Below are 20,834 nucleotides of genomic sequence, written 5' to 3' on the forward strand. Positions count from 1 at the left end.
AAAAACATTTCTTTACTGTTCACTAGAACTGTTATTCCATATTTGTAACCGTTGTGTTAGTTAGCTTTCCATCTTCGTGACAAAATGCCTGAGATAAACAACTTAAAAGGGAAATAATATTCTTTTGGCTCATGGTTATGGAGAGAGTTGGGAAGAGAGAACACTCCAGTCTTCAAGAGCATCCCCAAGGATGCCTCAGATTCTCTACCAGCCCACAGTTGTTCCACTTCCAAGAGCACTAGCCACTCACTACCCTGCCTGTTCTCCATAGTCCAGACAGGCCTGGAATCCGTGGTTCTCCTGCCTAGGTTCCCCAAATGACTAAGATTATGGGCCAGAGCCAACATTAAAATTTGAACTCTAGAAAGGCAATACTCTAAAGGTCATTATTTTCTCCCAAAGAAACTGAGGCTTGGAGAGGTTAGAATGAATTTCCTAAGATACACAGTAAGTGGCAGGAAACGTGGTCTATATCCAGGGTATCTGGCTGCAAATAATGGAGTCTGTTGGGAACTGATAAAAAAAGAGTTGCACATCCAAAGACAAGCCTAACTACTATTTCATAACAGTTCGTTTGGTACTGTTACTTGATGAATCTATCAAAAAGAAAACAAATCCAGGTAGCTTGGCTGGGGTTTGAAGTATTTGGAAAGAGTGAGCTATTTAAAGATTGATTGTTATTTGAGGACTGAAATAAATCCGATCCTTCCAATTCTTCACTGGGCTCTTCGTTCTTATAGACACGACTGCTAGTGAGTTCTCAGATTTTTAGCTCTTGATCACTGACTGGCAAACTTTGGTGAAACATCTCAAATACTGAACAGGTAAGAACACTTGGATAGTAAAGAAACGATTGGCTATTTCACCTCTGATCTTGGAGGATGGTTGTATTGTCTCTCTGAGGAGACAGGAAGACACAGTCACAGGATCAAGTACACAAAAGCCGACCACTAAATGATGTAGGCTGTGAGTACAAACCGTAACAACACTTTTTGGTTCCTTTGAGACACGGATGCACTCTGCAGCCGTGGCTGGACTGCGGCTTGCTTTGTAGACCAGACTGGTCTTGTACTCACCAACCGCCTCTCTTACACCTGCCTCTGGAGTCCAGGGATTAGCGTGCTCCACCCCCACATTTGGCCTTAGTAGGGAATTCTTACAGTAGAGGGGCCCCAAAGCAGCTTGACTACACAGCCGCCATGACAGGCTTGGGGGCCCAGACACAGTTTCTGTGACGGCCTTACTGGCAGGCAACACCAAGATCCAAAAAAGCCTTAAGCTGACACCACCCAGGTATGGGGAAGTACCCGACACCCCAAACATTCCAACCATTAGATAAGGTGGCCTGGGTCTAGCACACATCTGTTTTTTGTTTTACAGACAACCCTAGACAATTGGAAATCCCCTCACCCCAACCTCTACTATGATAAAACCCCACCCCACCTGAGCTCAGGGCTCTCTGCTCTCATCGCTGAGTTGGAAAGAGACCGAGCCTGGAGCTTGAGGATAATAAAGGATCTTTGCTTTTACATGTGGGATTCCGTCTCCGTGGTGGTCTTTTGGGGGGTCCCCCGACATCTGGGCATAACACTTAGTAGGACCTAGCTGGAGCAAGGAAGCTGGTTCTAGGCTGAATGAAGGGGGCGAAGTGTCCCGGCCCTAATGCTTTTTAGCAAAGCAAAGATTAGTGCAAAGAAGTCTCAACTAGGAACCTGCCCAAACACCAAGTGATACAGTGCGCTTGCCCGAACTAACAGCACAACATGAGGACATGAGGACGGGGTGTGTGTGTGATGCTTGCAGAGAAATAAACACTCAAGATAGAAACACAGTGTGTGCGTGTGTGACGCTTGCAGAGAAATAAACACTCAAGATAGAAACACAGACGTGTGTGTGTGTGTGTGTGTGTGTGTGTATGTGTGTGTGAGACGCTTGCAGAGAAATAAACACTCAAGATAGAAACACAGACGTGTGTGCGTGACGCTTTCAGAGAAATAAACACTCAAGATAGAAACACAGACGTGTGTGTGTGTGACGCTTGCAGAGAAATACACACTCAAGATAGAAGCACAGACCAAGCCGAGGCAAAGGTTTTTATTTAGCATGACCGCGTCGCCGGCCTGCAAATCCCAGCATCCTCTCCCGGACCCTGGCAACCAATGAGCAAGCTCGAGGTCGGGGAGCCAATCCCGTCCTTCGCGTGTCGCCGGCTGAATTGTGGGAATTGTGGTTTTCACGTGGCAACCCCATCCGGCAGGGTCGTCGGGGCACCGTCCCGGCCACGCGTACCCGTGCGGAAAAGGAGAGCTCACTCTACAGTGCTCCCGCGGGCCTGCGGGTCAGCTCTGAGCATCGCCCCCGCTCACGAGCCTCGCGCGCTTTAAAACGCACCCATCTTTTCCCTTCTTTCTTTTTCTTTCCCCCCCCAGCCAGCTCCTTCGGAAGAACCCCGGGCCTGCTCCGCTCCGCTCCACTCCGATCCCGGCCCGTCCTGTAACCGTCGCTGCAAAGTCTCGCGAGACCAGGCCCTGGAAGGCGTGGCCACTTGCCCCCCTCCCTCTTCCACTCCCACCCCCGGGGGGCGGCCCGCGCGGAGACAGACATCGGAGCCAGCCAACGGGGGCGTCTCTTTCGGCGGCGCCTGCGCAGAGCGCCGGGGACGGCCTGGGGGAACTCTGACCCCGCCTCCCCGCAGCGCCCTGCGTCGGCGGCCGCCCCTCCCGCCCGCTTTTTCCGCCCCCCATACCCCCGGCCGCCGGCGCCCCCCCCCGCCCCCGCCAGCCCTCCCGGCGAAGGAGGCGGGCTTTGGCCTCTGGCCCTCGGCGGCGAGTGCGGAGCGAGCGTGCGGAGCGAGCACGGCCCGAGCGCGCAAGTAGTGGTCTGGCTCCCCCGGCGAGGCCCAGCCGCCGTCCGTCGCGCCGCCCCATGAGCTCGTTGCTCCGCGAGCAGCCCCGGCGTCGTTAGGCCGTCGCTGCCTCTCCCTCCCCTCGCTCCCTCCCCGGGACGGGCGGCGGCACCACCCACCTCACCCTCCACCCCGCGTCTGGCCGGGGACCCGACGGACCTCGTGTCGTAAGCGCCTTCCCCAGGCCCGTGTCGCGCTGCGACCCTGGAAGCGGGCGCCGCCGCCGCCGCCGCCAACGGGAGGAGGAGCCCCGGCCGCCGCGGGCCCCAGCAGCCACCGAGGCAGCAGCAGCGGCAGCGGCAGCAGCAGCCCCAGCAGCAGCAGGAGCAGCGGCAGCAGGCGGGATCGAGGCCGGCAACATGGCGAGCGCTTCGTACCACATCTCCAACTTGCTGGAGAAAATGACATCCAGCGACAAGGACTTTCGGTGAGGCTTGGAAACCCGACCCTCAACCCCCCGGTCCCCACCTGGAGCAGGGGAGGGGAAGGGAAGGGAAGGTGGAGGGCGGAGGGCAGACGCCGCCGCCGCCGCCGCCGCCGCCGCCCGGGCCTCGCGGCAGGCCCTGCCCCACCCCTCCGGTCCGGCGGGTCTCCAGCCGCCCCCTCCCCCATCTTCTCCCCTAGGCCGTTGTCCGCGGTGGCCACCGGGTCCCTTCTGCGTCGTCCGCCGCCCCCCACCCCCATCGCACCCTTTGTCCACCCCCCCAGGGACACGATGCTAGCTAGCGTCCCAGGTCACGCCGAGGGCCGCAGGCACCCGCTCCGCTAGGGAAGGAGTCTTGCCCGGCCCGGGAGGCGAGCGGCCGGGCCTACTCCCCGGGCCTCCCGAGACACCAGGCCCGTCCTGGGCGCTTTCGGGGACGGGACAGGCTTGCTGCTCACCAGCCACGCAGCAGCCGTCTGCTTTCCCGCGGATGGGAGTGGGTGCGACGAGCAACTTTTCTTTTTTCTTTTTCTTTTGAGACCTCCGCTGATTGGATTATAGACTTTTTTTTCTCCCCCCACCTTGGATAATTGTTATTCTCGAAGGTGGGGAGAAGGGGGAAGGGTGCCTGGGTGGGGGAAACTTGGCCTGCGAGGGGTTTTTCCCGCCAGCGTCGCTGTCACTTTCCCAGGTCAGGTGGAACCCCACTCAGGACCTCCGGGTTTCACTCCCATATCCCTGTACAGAACCATGGCCAGAGGGCCGCTTGGTGAGCCTTTTGCCAAAGCATCCGGATCTTGGAAAGAGGGGCTGGTGAGCCGTGAAGCTTAATCGTAGAGTTGTGTTGTGGGAGACCTGGACTATTGGTTCTTCTTTCCGTGCTTATTGAAGGTGTCATATTTTCACGGATTAGCTTAGTCTGTTTTTTGTTTTTGTTTTTGTTTTCCACGCTACACTGTTACACATCCTTCATGACTTAAATAATCCCTCTGTCAAAAGAAAAAAAAAAAACTATTACTTTGATACACAAGTTTGGTTCTGCAGTGCTTTGGGAGATACAGTATTGTGTACATTTAAAAAGAACAAATAGTCTTTGATTGAAACTAACCTAGGAGCTTGGGTTTTGCTGTGTGAACTGTTTTAGTTTTAGCACCTGAAGATTTGTCCAAATTCTATCAGAAGCAATTTTCCGAACTGTGGAAGGAGACCCCTGGGGAAAATAATGCCTTTGTTCCTAGATAAAGTCATTCAGGGAAATAAATACAGGGTCATTTCTAGGACCTTCATTCTTTTTCCTTTCTACTTAGGGATCTTCCTAGTCTTAACTTTTCATTTAAAAAAATAAAAAGTCGTTTCCTCGAAGATTTCAGTGTTGTGGTGTGGGGGAAAGAGAGAGCAGCATGTTTGTTGGAAGCATTTTGAAGTTTTAGATTTGTTTCTAGGACCCAAATTAAAGATGGAAGGGATTGTTATTAGACTTTTGAGGGTTAGAATGAGTTTGATTCCTTCTGGATCTTTGCTTTCTCGCAGTTGAAGTCTTGACACTGAAGTAAATGAAACACGTGTGAACTCAACTATAGGAGGTGTGGATGTTCAATCCTTCTCACTCCTGTCCCGTGGCCTCTTCCTGTAGAAGTACCAAGTTTCACTCTGATTCTCTTTGCTTCAAGGCAGCGCCTTTGCTGGGGTCATACAGTTTTGTTAATTATAGACTCATGGGTGAATATGGTTTGAAAGACTACAATCCTTTTCTGTGGTGATACAGTTCATGCACCTATTGATGGATGGAATTTCCTGTAAATGAATGTGTACATACTTGGGTTTTTCTTTTGTTTTGAAAACAAACTGCTATGAAAGAAATAATGATGCTTGATGCCAAGCTACAGTGATTTTTCTACCTTAGGTTGGAGTGAATGAAAACATTGACAAAACTATTGGTTACAGTTGTAGAATTTGGTGAACGTTATCTTTAGTTACAGCAGCTTCCTTTAATGTAACATTATTACATTTTTTATTAACTCTTTCTTGGGGGGAGGGTTCAACATAGGGTCTCTCTGTGTAACAGTCCTGGCTGGCCTGGGGCTTGCTCTGTAGATCAGGCTGGCCTGGGACTCATTTACTTTACAAATATTTGGGACTAAAGCACTCTACACATTAAATATTAAACATTTTTAAAGATTAATTAACACGTTTGAACTCAAATCTTTTGAAGAGTTTTCTATATTTTCATTGTATGGACACATCATTTTTTAAAATCATGCTTGGTTCTCATTAGAAGTTTAGTTTTTGGGGTAAATACCAAGATTTGTGGCTAAATATTTTTAAATACTTCATTGCCAGAAGGTTTGAAGGCAGGCTAAGCAGCATTATGTAATGTCTGACTTGTATAAAGCCCTCTGGGCACCCCTTGAGCTCCAGAAGAGCAGTTAGGTTTGGCCCAACACAAAATTGTGAGGCATGCTGTTTTGTGGTTTTTGAGGTTTTATATATAACTGTTGTATGGCTCTCTTGGATGAACTTTGTAAATGACAATGTCATGTCACAATGTCAGAAGCTTGGACATGCTCAGAAGGAAGAAAAAACTACTCTCTCATGGTGCAGTACAGAGGATTAGGTCTAGTTACCAGATCTGGGTTCTAGTCCTGTGTGATTCTGTAAATTGTGAGGTCTTGGGAAACCTATCTAACTTGAGATTCAGTTTTCATTGCCAGAAGGCTTCATTATGTGTGGTCACAAAATCCTGAGGCTAGGTCTTTTTAGACAGCAGAGCAGTCCATTAAGGCAGAAAGGTAAACACCATGAGCATAAACTTTAGGATATTTTTAAAGATCTATTTGTGGAATTTAAATTGTAGGCTCATTTTATTTAAATAAATAATAAAACCTCTACTAGCTCCTTAATTTCAGTGTTTTGAAGGTTGGTACCTGTGTTGTGAATAAAGGAAGCATGAGGAGGTGAAATATGAACTTGGAAGCTAATGAGAGGGGACATTGGAATGCCCCAATGTCTGGGATGGATAATACCTGTCACCTACTTGCTTTGATTTGGGGAATGATTTTTAAAATGATTGCTAATTCAAGTAACGCTTTAGAAGAAAAATAAAAAGACATTATTCATTGTCAGTGTACCTTAGAGCAGTTCACATTACTTTCCCCTACTACCACCACCAAAAAACCCTCTTCACTGTGCTCAGACACCTCTCCCCCAGACTTTATATCAGTATAAACTAGTTACTTGGGTCCATAGAGCTTTCTTGGGTGTGTGCAAGAACCAAAGAATACAAATGAACTGATAACAGTTAGCAGTCAGCGGGTTCTATAGATAACAGTGAAAGCTTTAGTAATAGATAACTCTGAGTATTCATTCCGTTTATGATTTTTTGTTTTGTTTTGTTTTTTGTTTGTTTTTGTTTTTTGAGACAGGGCTTCTCTGTGTAGTTTTGGTGCCTGTCCTGGATCTCGGTCTGTAGACTAGACTGGCCTTGAACTCACACCACCTGGCCCTGCCTCCCAAGTGCTGGGATTAAAGGTGTGCGCCACCACTGTCCGGCCCATTTATGAATATTAATAGTAAATATTCAGTGGGTTGTAATAATTTATGAGCTTTATCCACCTGGTTTTGGTTATCCTTCTCTCTGGTAAAGTGGATAGTAACAACCTCTATTACATTTTGGAAACTTAAGAATTGGGTAAGGATTTGCTGGAAGTCACATAGTAGAGCTGGGATTTCTCTATGCATGAGTGTCTGGTAACTGTTCTGTTAGTTCTCAGGACTTTGACTTATGGACATTCTGAGTCAGGTATTAAATTTCAGTTGCTTCTAAAATCAGGTTGATGGAATTTTTTGTTCTGGAAGATAGTTTAATTCCTTTAGTAGAGCTTTGGGAAGTTTGGGCTCTACTGCTTATCCCCAGAAAATCTGCTCAATGAATGGTAGAGGTGTGGCATGTCAGCAGTAAGTAGGTGTCTGCTCGTAAGTGACAGAGGATTAAAGCAAAGAGATGCCATGTCTGTGCTGATCGTACTGAGGTCTTGCTAGCAAAATTCTTGGCAGAGAACAGTATGAAAACACATGGCCTAAAACACAATTGAGGGAAGGGAGATGATTTATCCTATAGCTGGACAGTCCTTGGTTCAGCAGAGGCCTTAAGAATGGGGACCTGACTGTTACAAATACTCAGGTTATTTATTTTGTGTATAGGAGTGTTTGGCCCACGTGTATGTGTGCACTATGTGTGTGCCTGGGGCCCTCGGGTCAGAAGAGGACATTGGATCCTGGGAACTGGAGTTATGGGTGTTTGTGAGCCACTGTGTAGGTGCTGGCGACTGAACCCGAGTTCTCTCTAAGAGCGACAACTCATTAACCTCGGGGCTGTGTCTTCAGTCCAGGGACCTGGTCCTGCTTCATACTACTTTTACTTAGTTTGTTGGACAGCTGGCTTCTGTGAGAGCTTGTAGTGCTTGAACTGCCTTTTAGTTCCAAGGTTACGGAAGGAAAAAGCATGCAAGAATTTTCAGAAACCTTCAAGAAATCATTGTAAAACAACCCTGCGCTGCTTCATACAATCTTGAGACAATTTATGCTGTTGGTAGTAGTTGTTACAAAGTTTGTTTATATTGTTTTGAATATTAGAGGATGTTTCCCTTTGGAAACTTGAGGGTTAGTAAAATGTCATCCTAGGAGTGGGAAGGGAGCTTGGGAAGTTTGTTGCGTAGCTGAAAGTGTGGGTTTTCACATAGACATGAAAAGAAGTGTAGCACCACCACCTTGACTGCCTTTGCTTGAAGAGCAGGTTTAAAGAGATGATGCGGTGATTTGGGGTACTTTGTACATGCTCTGAGGCAGATAGATGATGGGGACAGCCTGCTTGATCTTCCCGTGTGCTTATGTACAGACAGCTCAGCAGTGGGGAGAGTTCGGGACTGCAGAGGGGGAGAAAGGAATGTCATAGAGGAGGAAACTTGTCTGTGTCGTTAGACTACTCCAGGCTTATTCCTAGCTCTAGTAAATACACGAGGAAAAGGTGGTATGTGCATAAAATCATCTTTGAAAGATAATTGCTGCGTGATGCATTCTGGCTAAGTCACCTAGATCTCTGCTGTAGTTAAGAGTCAAGTCGTGTTTATGTATGAGGGGGAGGTGGTGAAAGTTACTCACTGTACAGCACAGTGTGCCACGTTCTGATGTCATTTCTGCTTCTGTATGCTGAATTGACCTGGAATGAGAAAACTCTCCCCTCAGGAAGCTCACAGCAGTAGAGTAGGTCAGGTGAGTAGGTTCTGGATTCTGACTCGGGTAAGTCACTGTTGGAAGAGCTGAGCTTCCCATGAGCTCTTGTTGCTGCGGCCCCCACTGCCACTCCACCCCCAAACACTTGGTGACTGTGTAGGTAAGGAAGGTGTCTTGCCTGCCTGCCGAGGAGGTCCACGAGAGAATTGCCTCACAGGCTGGAAGGTAGCTCTCTGTCTCATCTTAAATCTCCTTTAGCCTCATGTTAGCTTATTAAATTAATGTTTGCTGGAAATTGCAAATAGAACAGCACCTGGATGCAACTCTTCTTCAGCCTTCCTCTAGTAAATTTTTCTCAACTTAGTTTCCTGGTCTTAGTCCCTTCTGAAGTCTCATTCGCTCTGTCCATTAGATTTTTTTCCCCTAGAAATCATAGCTTTTTTTTTTTTTTAACTCTCTTACTAATTCTCATTGACTACAAGAGAAACTTGGAGCATCAAAGCTGGTATCTGAACTTATTAAAGTCACTCTCCCTAAAATCCCTAACAGTTTCTTCATGTAATAGATTGAGTGCATGTCTTCTGTTTTGTATTTAAACAGCACACTTGAAGTTTTCTTAAGTGCCATCCCTGATATCATTTAGTACCTCCAAAAGCTGTGAGTGTCTCAGAAAGAGGCTGTTGGAAGGAACCTCTTTATTTGAGACATGTTTGGAAAGGCAAAAGGAAGCAGTTTTGCTTTAAATTGGGTGTTGTCAGAAAGGGGACAGTTGCATAATTGCATCTCAATAAATGTTATGGGGAAAACATAACTCAACAGTGGAAAAACTGGATCACTAGGAAGAGGGGGGATATGTGATAGTTTTCATTATTATAAACTTATCTGCAGTGGATATTCTTTGAGATTGTTTAAGTCCAGGGAAACAATATGCTGTAGATGGAAGCATCTCGTCAGTTTGTAGTAACTGGGGTTTAGGTGTGGGCCTCAGATCATTGGTTTCTTAATGGTGCGGACTACAAAATTTTCAGCCCCTGCTTTTGACTTGTGGCAAAGTTGAGCTATAGGACATTAATCTGTGATGTTCGTGTCATCATATTTGTTTGCTTCTGTTGCTTACGGTTAGAGACATACCCAGTCAGATAGTTTGGAGTTAACCCACGTTACTCCCTTGTCGCTCTGGTGTTAACAGTGCTGCTCCATAACATGGAGACTCTGCCTCTCACAGAGATGCCCACAGCTTTTGTTCTTCCTCGTTGGCATCAGGGATGCTCTCTGATTCAGGTCTTAAGTCTCTTTCCACATCTTTCTCCCAGCTATCTCTGTCCCTGTATGAAATCTCTTATCTCTTTCTTTACTCTCTGTCCCTGTATGTAATTCGCTCTGAAGAGAACTATTAGTTTTACCCCTTAATTTCAAATACAAGGAGTTGGCCCTTAGTGTTTGTAGTAACATGTTCTGGAAAATTTCCTCAAATCTGAATTAGCAGACATTGAACCCCAAATCATTGCTTTTAAGGAGATTATGAAGTTTGATTCCTGTGAGCCTCTGATTCCTGCATTTTTATTAGTTGATATGTTAGTAGTTTTGTTTTATGTCTACTTGCATTTAAAAACACTTTATTTAATATGGTTGATTAAACAGTGAACTCATAGTCAATAGCAGTTTACACATGCATGAATAAAGCTTATTTAACATGCTTTTTTCCATCACATCATAGCCCTTTTGTATGTGGGAATGCTAGACAGTTCTTCAAATTATGCCTGGGGGCCATGATAAGCAACAAAACCATCAGCAGAAAGTGTAAATGTGGATCACAAAAGATTAGTTGTCTGTGATAGGAAAGTTGAAGGTAGAGCCCCGCTCCAGTGAAGAGTGTCGGGTGACTCTGCAGGTGGTTCCGGAGTAGGGAGGATTTGTGTGGGGCTTACTGATATCTACCAAGTTAATTCACAGGTGTAAGCCTGTGTTTACCCCTGCCCATTTCCATTAGTTACTCATTTAGTCTGTGTTGTCTTTTGTGTGCTGTATCCTAACCTGTCTCTAGTCCAACTGACTGAAGGTTGACTCTCTGAAGTGTGGTAATGGCTCTTCTGGAAGGCAAGTCTAGTATTTCTCTTCCCAGCTCTGTCCCACATGTCTTTGGGGAGCTTCCTAGTAATCTTGTGGTTTTTTTTTTTTTTTGTTTTTTTGTTTTTTTGTTTTTTTGGTTTTTCGAGACAGGGTTTCTCTGTGTAGCTTTGCGCCTTTCCTGGAACTCGCTTGGTAGCCCAGGCTGGCCTCGAACTCACAGAGGTCCGCCTGGCTCTGCCTCCCGAGTGCTGGGATTAAAGGTGTGCGCCACCACCGCCCGGTACTCTTAATCCAAAATCCCAAGTCCTGGGATAGTCTACAGATCTCTTTTATTCCCAGCCCTTGGTTACCTGGTGTCAATTTTTTCCCTTTTCCAGAATAATTCTGTCTTCTCATCATAGCTCAGTATTCCTTGATATGGGTATCAGGACATTGTGCTTTCTTTTAAATTTTCTTAATTTTATTTTTGTGAATGGATTCCCCCTGTTCTGTGTGAGTGGATATACGTTAGTGTGTATTTGGGGAAGGGGGTGTCCTGTAGAGGCCAGAATAAGGAATCAGATCCCTTGGAGCTAGAGTTAACCGTTGTGAGTGGCACCCCCCGCCTCCCTCCCCCTCATGAGTGCTGGGATCCAAACTCTGGTCCTTAGGACTCAACACATTTAACCACTTACCCATCTCTCCATCTGCAGTTTCCTTGATGGGACTTTGCTTTACTTTGTAGTACTTATCTCACTTCATAATTGTGCAAGTATTTGTTCATATATGAAGCCTTAAAAATATTTCCCTTATTGGATTGGATTGTAAATTCTGAAACAACAGGGACTTGGATCTGCTATGGCTAGCCCCTGTAATCTTAGCAGTTTGTAGAATGCCTGGTATGTTGATTTCTTAGTACATGATTAGTGAATACCTGGGACCGTTTCCAGCTTCACTTTAGCCTGCATTTCCAGTCTCTCAGATTAAATTTCTCTCCACTTGGTTCTGTGCTCCAGACACACTGAACAGCTAGGCTTTATTCTGATGGGCTCTGTGGATCCCTCCAACACCCTTACCAAAAGAGAAGGATAAGTCCCGGGACAACTTCCCCATTAAACCCCTGTTCCTGCTCTGAGAGCTCAACCAGCAGGCACTTTGTTGGATGTGATTGTTTGGATAGTCTCAGTAGGTGTTGTGTTGTCTTGTTTTGTTAAGACAGTGTCTCATGTAGCTTTGTCTAGCCTCAAAGTCATTTAGCTGAGTATGACCTTGACCTGTCCTTCTGCACCTGGGATTATAGGTGTGCATACCATGCCAGGGTGCTTTTTGGTGTTAGAAATTTGTAAGAAGAATAAAAGAAATAATTTTAAAAAGAGATGAATATATTTGAAACTTAAGATGAAACTAATAAATTCTTGGAAAAAGTTGTAAGGATGAGATTTTGTCTGTGTATGTCTGTCCCATTAGATGGAAAACAGCAGACTGAGTGTGTGTGTGTGTCACCTCCGCCTTAGAACCTAGAACAATAGAGTGTGCTGGAGTCTTCCAAATTAGCTTTTCAACCTGCTTGAAAACAGCTTTCTGACTGGCTGAAAAACTTCCTTCCAAGAGTATTTATTATGCAGGTTTTTATATAGGACTAGGAAAGAAACTTCCAGAACTGTCTTTTTCAGTATCACCACTGAGGGGTACTTGGGATTATCATACTTTCATCCAGATTTTCTGACGTTGAAAAATAATGTTGATAACTTTGATGATTCTTTTCAACCTTAAAAAATTATTTAGCTATTAATCACTGGGGTTTTGAAAATCAATAGGCTTCTTTATTACATGTTTTTGATGTCAAGGTGGAGGCTAATTGACCCTTTGCTTGTGCTTAGCTTAGTCTTGGCTTTCTAGTTTAATAGACAGTGAATAAGTAGAAGATGAGTAAAAGGATGTACCATTCTTGTATCCAATAGAACCCACCAGAACTATCAAACACCTTGTTATTGAGATTGTATACATTTTTTTTTTTTAACTTGAATTGATTATTGTTACTGGACTCAACAGCTGGCATTGCAAAATGCTGAGAGGTTGTAAACTAGTGAGTATTTAGTGTGTTTTATGTAAGGAAAGCATGCTAAAATGTTTTCAGTGCTTTGTGTAGTGTTTTGAATAAGGATGGCCCCATTGGGGGTACCATATTTGAATGCTTAGTCACCAGGGAGTGGAACTGTTTGAAAGGGTCCTAAGGATTAGGAGGTGTGGCCTTGATGGAGCCAGTGTATCACCCTGAGTAGCTTTGATTGAGGTTTCAAAACCACCAGTCCCAGTCTCTCTCTCTCTTCTGTGGATCAGGATGTAGAGCTCTCAGTTACCGCTCCAGTGCCTGCCTGCATGCCACCATGCTCCCTTCCATGGTAATGGACTCACTCCCTGAAACTGTAAGCAAGCCCCCAGTTAGCTGCTTTTTCTTGTAAGAGTTGCCTTGGTCATGGTGTCCCTTCATAGGAATGAATAGTGACTAATACAATTAATATACCTTCTTTAAGGTATTATGCAGTTCTTCCCACTTCAGAATATTAATCAAAACTTTGATTTTAATATTGCTTTTTATTTTATTATATAATGGTAGGAGCTTCAAAAAGTGCCTGTCTAATTTATCTCCTATTGCCTCAATGTGAACGTAAGTTTTTCTTTAGCAGTTTTATGTAACTTGAAATAAAATAAATATGGAACCTGAAATAAAAATTGAAAGAGTTGATAAAAATTGAATTACATGCTTTTATGTAGTTTAAAATTGACGTTGGTGTTAAATGGATATTGATTCCTAATTATTGAAATTATCCTTAAACTAATCACTTACTAAATTGTCTTGCCAGCTATTGAGAGGCCAGGGATTCGGGGAAACGTTCATTGGCTTTCAACAGCTCTTAGTGCTTTATTTGCATGGGATCCAGCAACATTAATTTTAAACAATGTTTTTGTTACCTATATGGGGGGAGGAAATCTAGAACTTCACATTTTCCTTTTCTGAATATCCAACCCTTTTACTAAATCTGAGATCAAAAAGTTTCTATATTATTATTTTGATTTGTATGTGTATGAGTGTTTGTCTACATGTATATCTCTACTGTATACATGTTTGGTGCCCACAAAGGCCAGAAGAGGGTGTTCAATCCTCTGGGATTGGAGTTACAGACAGTTTTGAGCTGCCATGTGGGTTCTGGGACTTGAACCCAGGTCCTCTGAAATAACAGCCAGTGCTCTTAACTGCTGAGCCATCTCCCCAGCCCCTGTCCATTTTGAAAATGTACTTAGGTAACTAGTAATTTGTATATACAATCTAGTAATTTATAATACATAATCCCCCAATTCAACACTCACATCATGCAAGAAAGGTATTTTTGATGTTTGTGGTTAAGGTTTTTGTAAATCAAATTAAATTAAAATCCCATGCAAAGCATGTGGAGCCACCACCCACCTCACTGCCGCAAAAGTACTAGTGCAGTTAATGAGACTGGAAGAGCATTCACTAAAGTCTTCTTACTTAGTAAATTGAAATCAAGATTGATCTAGGCATAATTTGGTTAGTGACTGATGTAAGAGCACATTAGAATTTTAAAAGTGCCTCTCTGAAGGGCTGGAGAGGTGTATCAGAGGTTGAGAGCATGTGTTATACTTGTAAAGGACCTGGGTTGAATTCCCAGCACCCACATGGTGACTCACAGCATCTGTAACTCCAGTTCCAGGGGATCCAACAGGCATACACGTGGTACACATACATGCATGCAAATAAAACATTCATACACATAAAAGTATAAGTAAATCTTAATTTCTTTAAAAAGTGCCTTTCTGAAAACATTGTTTTTTTTAGTATAGTCTGTTATTTTTTCTTTGTAGCATTTAAATTTATGATGACTTAAGTAGTTGAGTGTTTTATAATATATCGTACTATGTTTCTTTTGCAAAATGAAACATCACTAAGTATAAGGAATCAGTATTTTAATGCTTTAAATTCTCTCTGTCTCTCTCTCCCCTTCTCTCTCTGTCTCTTTTGGGGTGAGGGGTTTGAGACAGGGTTTTTCTGTGTAGCCCTTGCTGTCCCGGAACTCACTATGTAGACCAGGCTGGCCTCAAACTCAGAGATCCGCTTACCTCTGCCTCCCAAGCTGGGATTAAAGGAGTGCCCCACCATTGCCCGACTAAGTTGTTTGAACTTTTTCAATTTTACCAGGTTTATGGCGACAAATGACTTGATGACAGAGCTGCAAAAAGACTCCATCAAGCTGGATGACGACAGCGAGAGGAAAGTGGTGAAGATGATTCTGAAGCTGCTAGAAGATAAGAATGGGGAAGTACAGAACTTAGCTGTCAAGTGGTAAGTGGGGTCTGCATGCCCACTCCTGAAAAACTGATGTTCTAGTCTGATGCTCTTTTCTGAAAGTTTCTGTTGGACTGTTTAGGTTACTGTAAATGTTGAGTGGCTGCATGAGATGAATGCAGGATGTTTCATTACAGACTCAACTCATTAGTGTGGACTTCCATGAGATTATTCAACTGTTAGGAAGCATATGTAGAGAAATCCAGAAACAGTGCTTTTCGTGTGACCATTGCCTGTTTTGTTTTGATTTGATTTGATTTTGGTCTGCATCTGAAATTCCCACTCTAGTTGAGGTAAAATTCAAATCCAGAGATTCAGTGAAAAACAAAACTTAAATCTTAGAAAATGACAGCAATAGACTGCATGTGCATGCCTGAAATCACAGGAGGCAGAGGCAGGAGGATCACACATTTAAGACTGCCAAAGGGAGCCGGGCGGTGGTGGCGCACGCCTTTAATCCCAGCACTCGGGAGGCAGAGCCAGGCGGATCTCTGTGAGTTCGAGGCCAGCCTGGGCTATCAAGTGAGTTCCAGGAAAGGCACAAAGCTACACAGAGAAAAAGTTTCAAAAAACCAAAAAAAAAAGACTGCCAAAGGGTTCATTACAAAGCTCCTTTCTCAGAAAAAGGGGGGGGGGTGGCAAGTAAGAGGCAGACAGCGGTTAAAACCAGAGTGAACTTGGTGTGATGCTGTGATCATAAGGACCTACTCGAAATTGCAGAAATTCTGGTTGTTTTTTAGTGGGCTTCTACTGAGCGCTTCTTACTAGTTCGGTTCTTGGCAGTTGCATTTATTCTTAAGAGTGTAGAATTTGAGTTCTCAGTAAACTCTTTTTGAGCCAATTTAAGCCCTGCGTGTAATCCCAGGTACTCAGGAGGCTGAAGCAAGAGGGTCTCCAGACTCAAGGCCTACCTGGCAACTTAGTAAGACCTTGGCTCAGAAAGAGGAAGTGGAATGAGACCTGGAAGAACAGCTCGTGGGTGAGGGTTTGCTTAACATGTGTGATATCTTAGCTTCTTCCTCAGGGCCACAAACAATAAAGAATTATTGAGTCCATTAATTTGAGGGCACTAAATCTTAGAAGCTAATGTGGAAAGGAAGGTAGTTTCATTTGTGAAATTCACTGTCATTGTACACATACGTCATTCAGTATCCGTCCATTTAAAGCTTTGTGCTATTGCTGCCTTACTGGATTTGTACAAAGTTTTCACATGAGTTTTTACCTAGTCATTTCAATTTCTGTCTATAAGAAAAGCCTGTAAAAGGTGAGAAATCATTGGTTGACACAGAATTTTTAGACTTGCAATGCACGTTTACTTAACCCTGAGACCTTTACAAGTTTAAAATAAAACAGGTCTGTAACAAGTGCTGTATCCCTGGTGATTTGGCTCAGCAGGTCCAGGCGCTTGCCGCCAAGCTTGAAGATTTGAATGCAGTCTCCAGTTCCCACAGTTGGTCCCCCATTTTCTCTCATGCACTCTCACACATAGTGGAAGGATATTTTAAGTAGAATAAAATGGACGAATATTTGTACAGGAATCTTTTGATCTTTTTTTGTTCGTTTTGTTTTGTTTTTCAAGATAGGTTTTCTTTGTGTAGCCCTGGCTGTCCTGGAACTCTTCTCTGTAGACCAGGCTGTCCTCAAACCTGGATATCTGCCAGCCTCTGCTGGGATTAAAGGTGTGTGCCACCAAGTCTGTGAATCTTTAGCTCTTTTAATGATCTCTTTTATGTTTTTGCATTTATAATGAAAGAGATTGGGGAGCTAAAGGTGCACCTTGATGGTCGAGTTCTTGCTTAGCATGTGTGAGTTACTAGTTGATCCCTAGCACTATTAAAAGATGGGGAAGAAACTTTTATATTATATTTCTAAAGGACTTAGGATACAAGCAGATATGACTGTTCCAGTTAGCTTTTCTGTTACATCGATAAGTCACTAGCCAAAGGCAACTTAGGAAGGATTTTATTTCATCTTATAGGTTGTAGTCCATCATGGAGCAGAACCAAAAGAGGAACTCAAGGCAGGAGTTTGAGGTAGAAACTAGACAAAAGCTAATTAACTGGCTTTCTCTCAGGGTCACATCCAGCTCCTTTTCCTAGTCAGCCCAGGCCAATCTGCTTAGACAGTCAAGAAAATGCCCCATAGACCTACCCACTGGCTAATCTGATGAACCTTCAGTTGAGGTTACTTCTTTCTTCTGTCAAGTTCAAAAGATCAGCCATCATTGGCAAGGACAAAGGTCATGATCAGGACTAAATAGTAAGAATCTTTCTGTGTGGTTAGAAGATGTCCAAGTGGAGTGTCCTTCTTTTGATAAAGGTAAAGCTGTGGGGTATTTCCACTGCAAGAAGAAAATGGAAAAAGAAGGCTCAGAATGGAGTCTTCATAACAGGGTAGCAAAACCCCCTTGTCCTTAGGAAACGCAGTGGTAAAGGAGAAGTGACATAAGACAGACGGGGTCATAAAGGAGTCCACGGTTCTGCCAGTAGCACAGGAATTGTTCACTAAACATATGTGTACATCGGTAAATGGTTTCTTGGCTATGCCTATTATTAGACCGAACATTAGCCTCTCACACCCATGCACCTCCTGCAGCTGGTCTTTGTGGTCATTTTAGTATTTGTGATTTCTCACAGCTGTTTATGTACTCTGTTTGTCAAAAAAGCGAAAGGGTTTTCTTTTAATGCTGGTATTTTTTAAAATATTTTATTTTACTTAACAAATACATGTAATAATAAACAAAAACATCTTAGACAAGCCAGGAAACAGAGCCCCAGGAAAAGGCATGAGAATCTGAGACCCACTCATTTACACATTCAGGAGTCCCATAAAAGTACTAAACTGAGCCAGGTGGTGGTGTCGCACGCCATTAATCCCAGCACTCAGGAGTTAGAGCAAGGTGGATCTCTGAGTTCGAGACCAGCCTGATCTACAAAGCAAGATCCAGGACAGGTACCAAAACTACACAGAGAAACCCTGTCTTGAAAAACAAAACAAACAAAAAAAAATTTAAAGATAAAAAATTTTTTTAAAGTGCTCAACTGAAAGCTATAATCTATGTGCAGAAGACCTGGTACAGCCCCGTGCAGGCCCTGTGACTGCCGCTTCAGTCTCTGAGTTCATGAGCTTTACTGGGGTGATTTGGAGAGCCTTGTTCTAGGAGCTGTTTCACATGATGTGTTCTGGCCAGAGTGTGGCTCTTGGCTGGGTTATGGACTTTTCTAGCTTTTAGAATTGGATTCATCTTTATTATCAAGTTGTAGGGTTTTTAAAGTATGTTTTCATATCAATCCATTGACATATTTATTTTGTAATTATCTTCTCATTTGATGACTTGTGGTTAATTTTGATTTTTAAGTTTGATTTAACTTACCAAGTGTTTTTGTAAGTTATTTTGTAGTTATTTTTTCATGTCCTAAGAAATGTTTGATTTAGTTTACAAAGATTTCCTACTGGGTGTAGTTTTCATTTTTATTTTTAGTTCTGTGAACTGTGTGGAACTAACTTTATGAAAAATGTAAGATCAGAGCTGTTCCGCTTCTTCCCAGATGGATGGGTAGCTGTTGCAGCACTGTGCATTGAAAAGATCTTCCTTTCCCCCAGTGGACTGAATTCAGAATTTACCTGACATCTTTGAAAAAGAAAAATCAATGAGTATGAAAGTGTGTGTTTTAGACTTTTGTGCTCTATCGACCCATCTGTCTGTCCTTAACAACACTATTATATTGTCATTGTTCCGGGCTTTTCCACTCTGGTCCTGCTAAGAGTTTAGACCTGATCAGTCTAAATCAAGTGGAGGAGCTATTCTGTCTGCAGAGCAGCATCCCTGCCCGTTTTCATTGTCTGCCAGTATCTCTTCTGCTTTCCAGATGTCAGTGATAGATGTCTACAGATGTTGTCAAATACTTGATGTGTAGTAAGTCCGAAGTAATGTGGCTTACATTGTCTAGCTTGATTTTTTTCCCCCTATCTTGGGACTATATTGTTCTTTAAAAGCCCTTATTTTAATCACTGTCAATTTCTATATTTAAAATGTCAGCATGTTCAGCTGCAGGTGTAATTATGGCAAAGCTGGAGGAATGTTTGAGAAGAACCCACGTACTACTAGTGTTCTGTCTTTCAACTATGAACCACGGCTTCTCATATCTGTTCATTACATTAATTTTTGTTAAATCCTTGGAGCTTTGTACATAACAGTCACTTCAGTGTGAATCTCTCTTTAAGTCCTGGTTATTATTTTTTGGGTATTGGAGATAGATCTTCTCTGGTGTTTGGTTTGAATAATCTATTGACTGAGAGGGATCTTAAGATTTCTGTGATACTGTTTTGCCATTTCTTCTTAGTAACATCGATCTTCTATGCATGCATTTAAAAGTCTATGCTGTTAAAGGGGAAATGACTGAGACTTGTTTAAATGATAAGGAAGCCTTTACTCAAACTGGCCACTTGGTTTTGATAAGTGTGCGATTATTGCAGTAGGGAGAGAGATTGGATTCACCGGTGACTAAAAAGGCCAATTGGGGAGTAGAGCCAGAAAGCAGAGGGGGACATTAGGAGATGGGACATGACACAGGAGGAGACGTGAGTGAGGGGATTCTTAACTTACTGCTTGCCTGTGCATACTTGCCCAGCAAAGATGGAAGCAAAGTCAAGGCCTTTGTTGAAAAGAGGGTTCTGGGGCGCCATCTTTATCAGTGATGGGGCATACACAGTTGTAATTGCTCTAACTAATGCTTGATTGCTTCACAGTACAGGAGTCTGTTCATGTCTTGTAAATGCTGCTGCAGTTGGATCTGGAGAAGTGGCTTTGCTTGTCGTCTGTTTGATTCCCACCCACCCCGCTCCTTTAGGTTGCTTAAGCAGTGGTCCTTGGAGTGGTCCATTACCTGAGGTTCATGCTGTCACTGAATGCTGTTGAGGACTTGTTTCCTCCTTGGATTCTACTGTTTTTATCAGTACACAAGTGATTAACCAGAGACCATGTGACATGTGCTTCCACAACAAATTGAACACAAAACTGTCTATGGAAATTATTTTTTTTAAACCTCAAACATTAAAGAAAAATTTAAAAAATACAAAATAGTACTCTTTACTATTTTTGAGGATATAATTTATTGTATATGTTTGTGGTGTGTGTGTGTGTGTACATATGGAAAGCACTCGACTAGCTGAGCCGTCTCTTCGGCCTCCTTTTCACTCATTTCTTCCCTTATACATTCGGTCTCTTGTAATTTCTGGTCTTAACCTCTCCATTGGAAATGGTGGTCTTTTTTTTTCTTTTTTCTTTCTTCTTGTATATATTGTAACATCCTACCCCCACTAAGTCTCATGACTTTGGTGACCCTTGTATTGATTGGGGTTGCTTACCTAAGTAGGAGCTATTGAAATAGTCTTCTTTCCTAACTATCTCTTCAAACCTACTACCAAAAAAAATCACACTTATAAGTCTGCCAATAAAACTGAATGTGAAAGTTTTAGGAAACTGTAAAATTGTTAGTGCCTTTTTATATTTCATAGTTACATGAGTTTCTTACCTCATAAGCTTGGTAGTAAATCCTCTATTTTAGGGCCCATGCCTTCTTCATCAGGAATCTTGACTAAAAGTGGTTTCCTGATGAATATTCATATACCGAACATGTCTGCTGTGTGCCCCATTGTTTGGGCAGGACACACAGCAAGGACTTTATCCTCGTGGAAGGGCTCACCCAGCAGGAGTAACACACCAGTACCAAACAGAAGATGTGCAGTGTGCTTTGGGAGCGCACAGTAGGACTAGTGGTTTTCAGTGTGCTTTTAAATCCGACAGGAGATTAGAAGAGACTAGAACCGTAACAAGAAAGGCCCTATGTTGACAGTGTAAC

The 20,834-nt window shown here is 43.5% G+C and overlaps 1 protein-coding gene across 1 annotated transcript in view; it reads left to right on the forward strand.

Moving 5' to 3' along the window:
- Positions 1–2,655: 2,655 nt before the first annotated feature.
- Positions 2,656–20,834, forward strand: part of Cand1 (cullin associated and neddylation dissociated 1) — a 39,739-nt gene continuing 21,560 nt past the window's right edge. The window contains exons 1-2 of the mRNA XM_042263451.2: positions 2,656–3,332; positions 14,827–14,970. Of these exons, the coding sequence (XP_042119385.1) occupies positions 3,265–3,332; positions 14,827–14,970 (212 nt within the window). The 5' untranslated portion in view covers positions 2,656–3,264. The remainder of the gene's footprint in view (positions 3,333–14,826; positions 14,971–20,834) is intronic.

This window comes from Peromyscus maniculatus, chromosome 18, assembly GCF_049852395.1.
Source record: "Peromyscus maniculatus bairdii isolate BWxNUB_F1_BW_parent chromosome 18, HU_Pman_BW_mat_3.1, whole genome shotgun sequence".
Taxonomy (NCBI): Eukaryota; Metazoa; Chordata; class Mammalia; order Rodentia; family Cricetidae; genus Peromyscus; species Peromyscus maniculatus.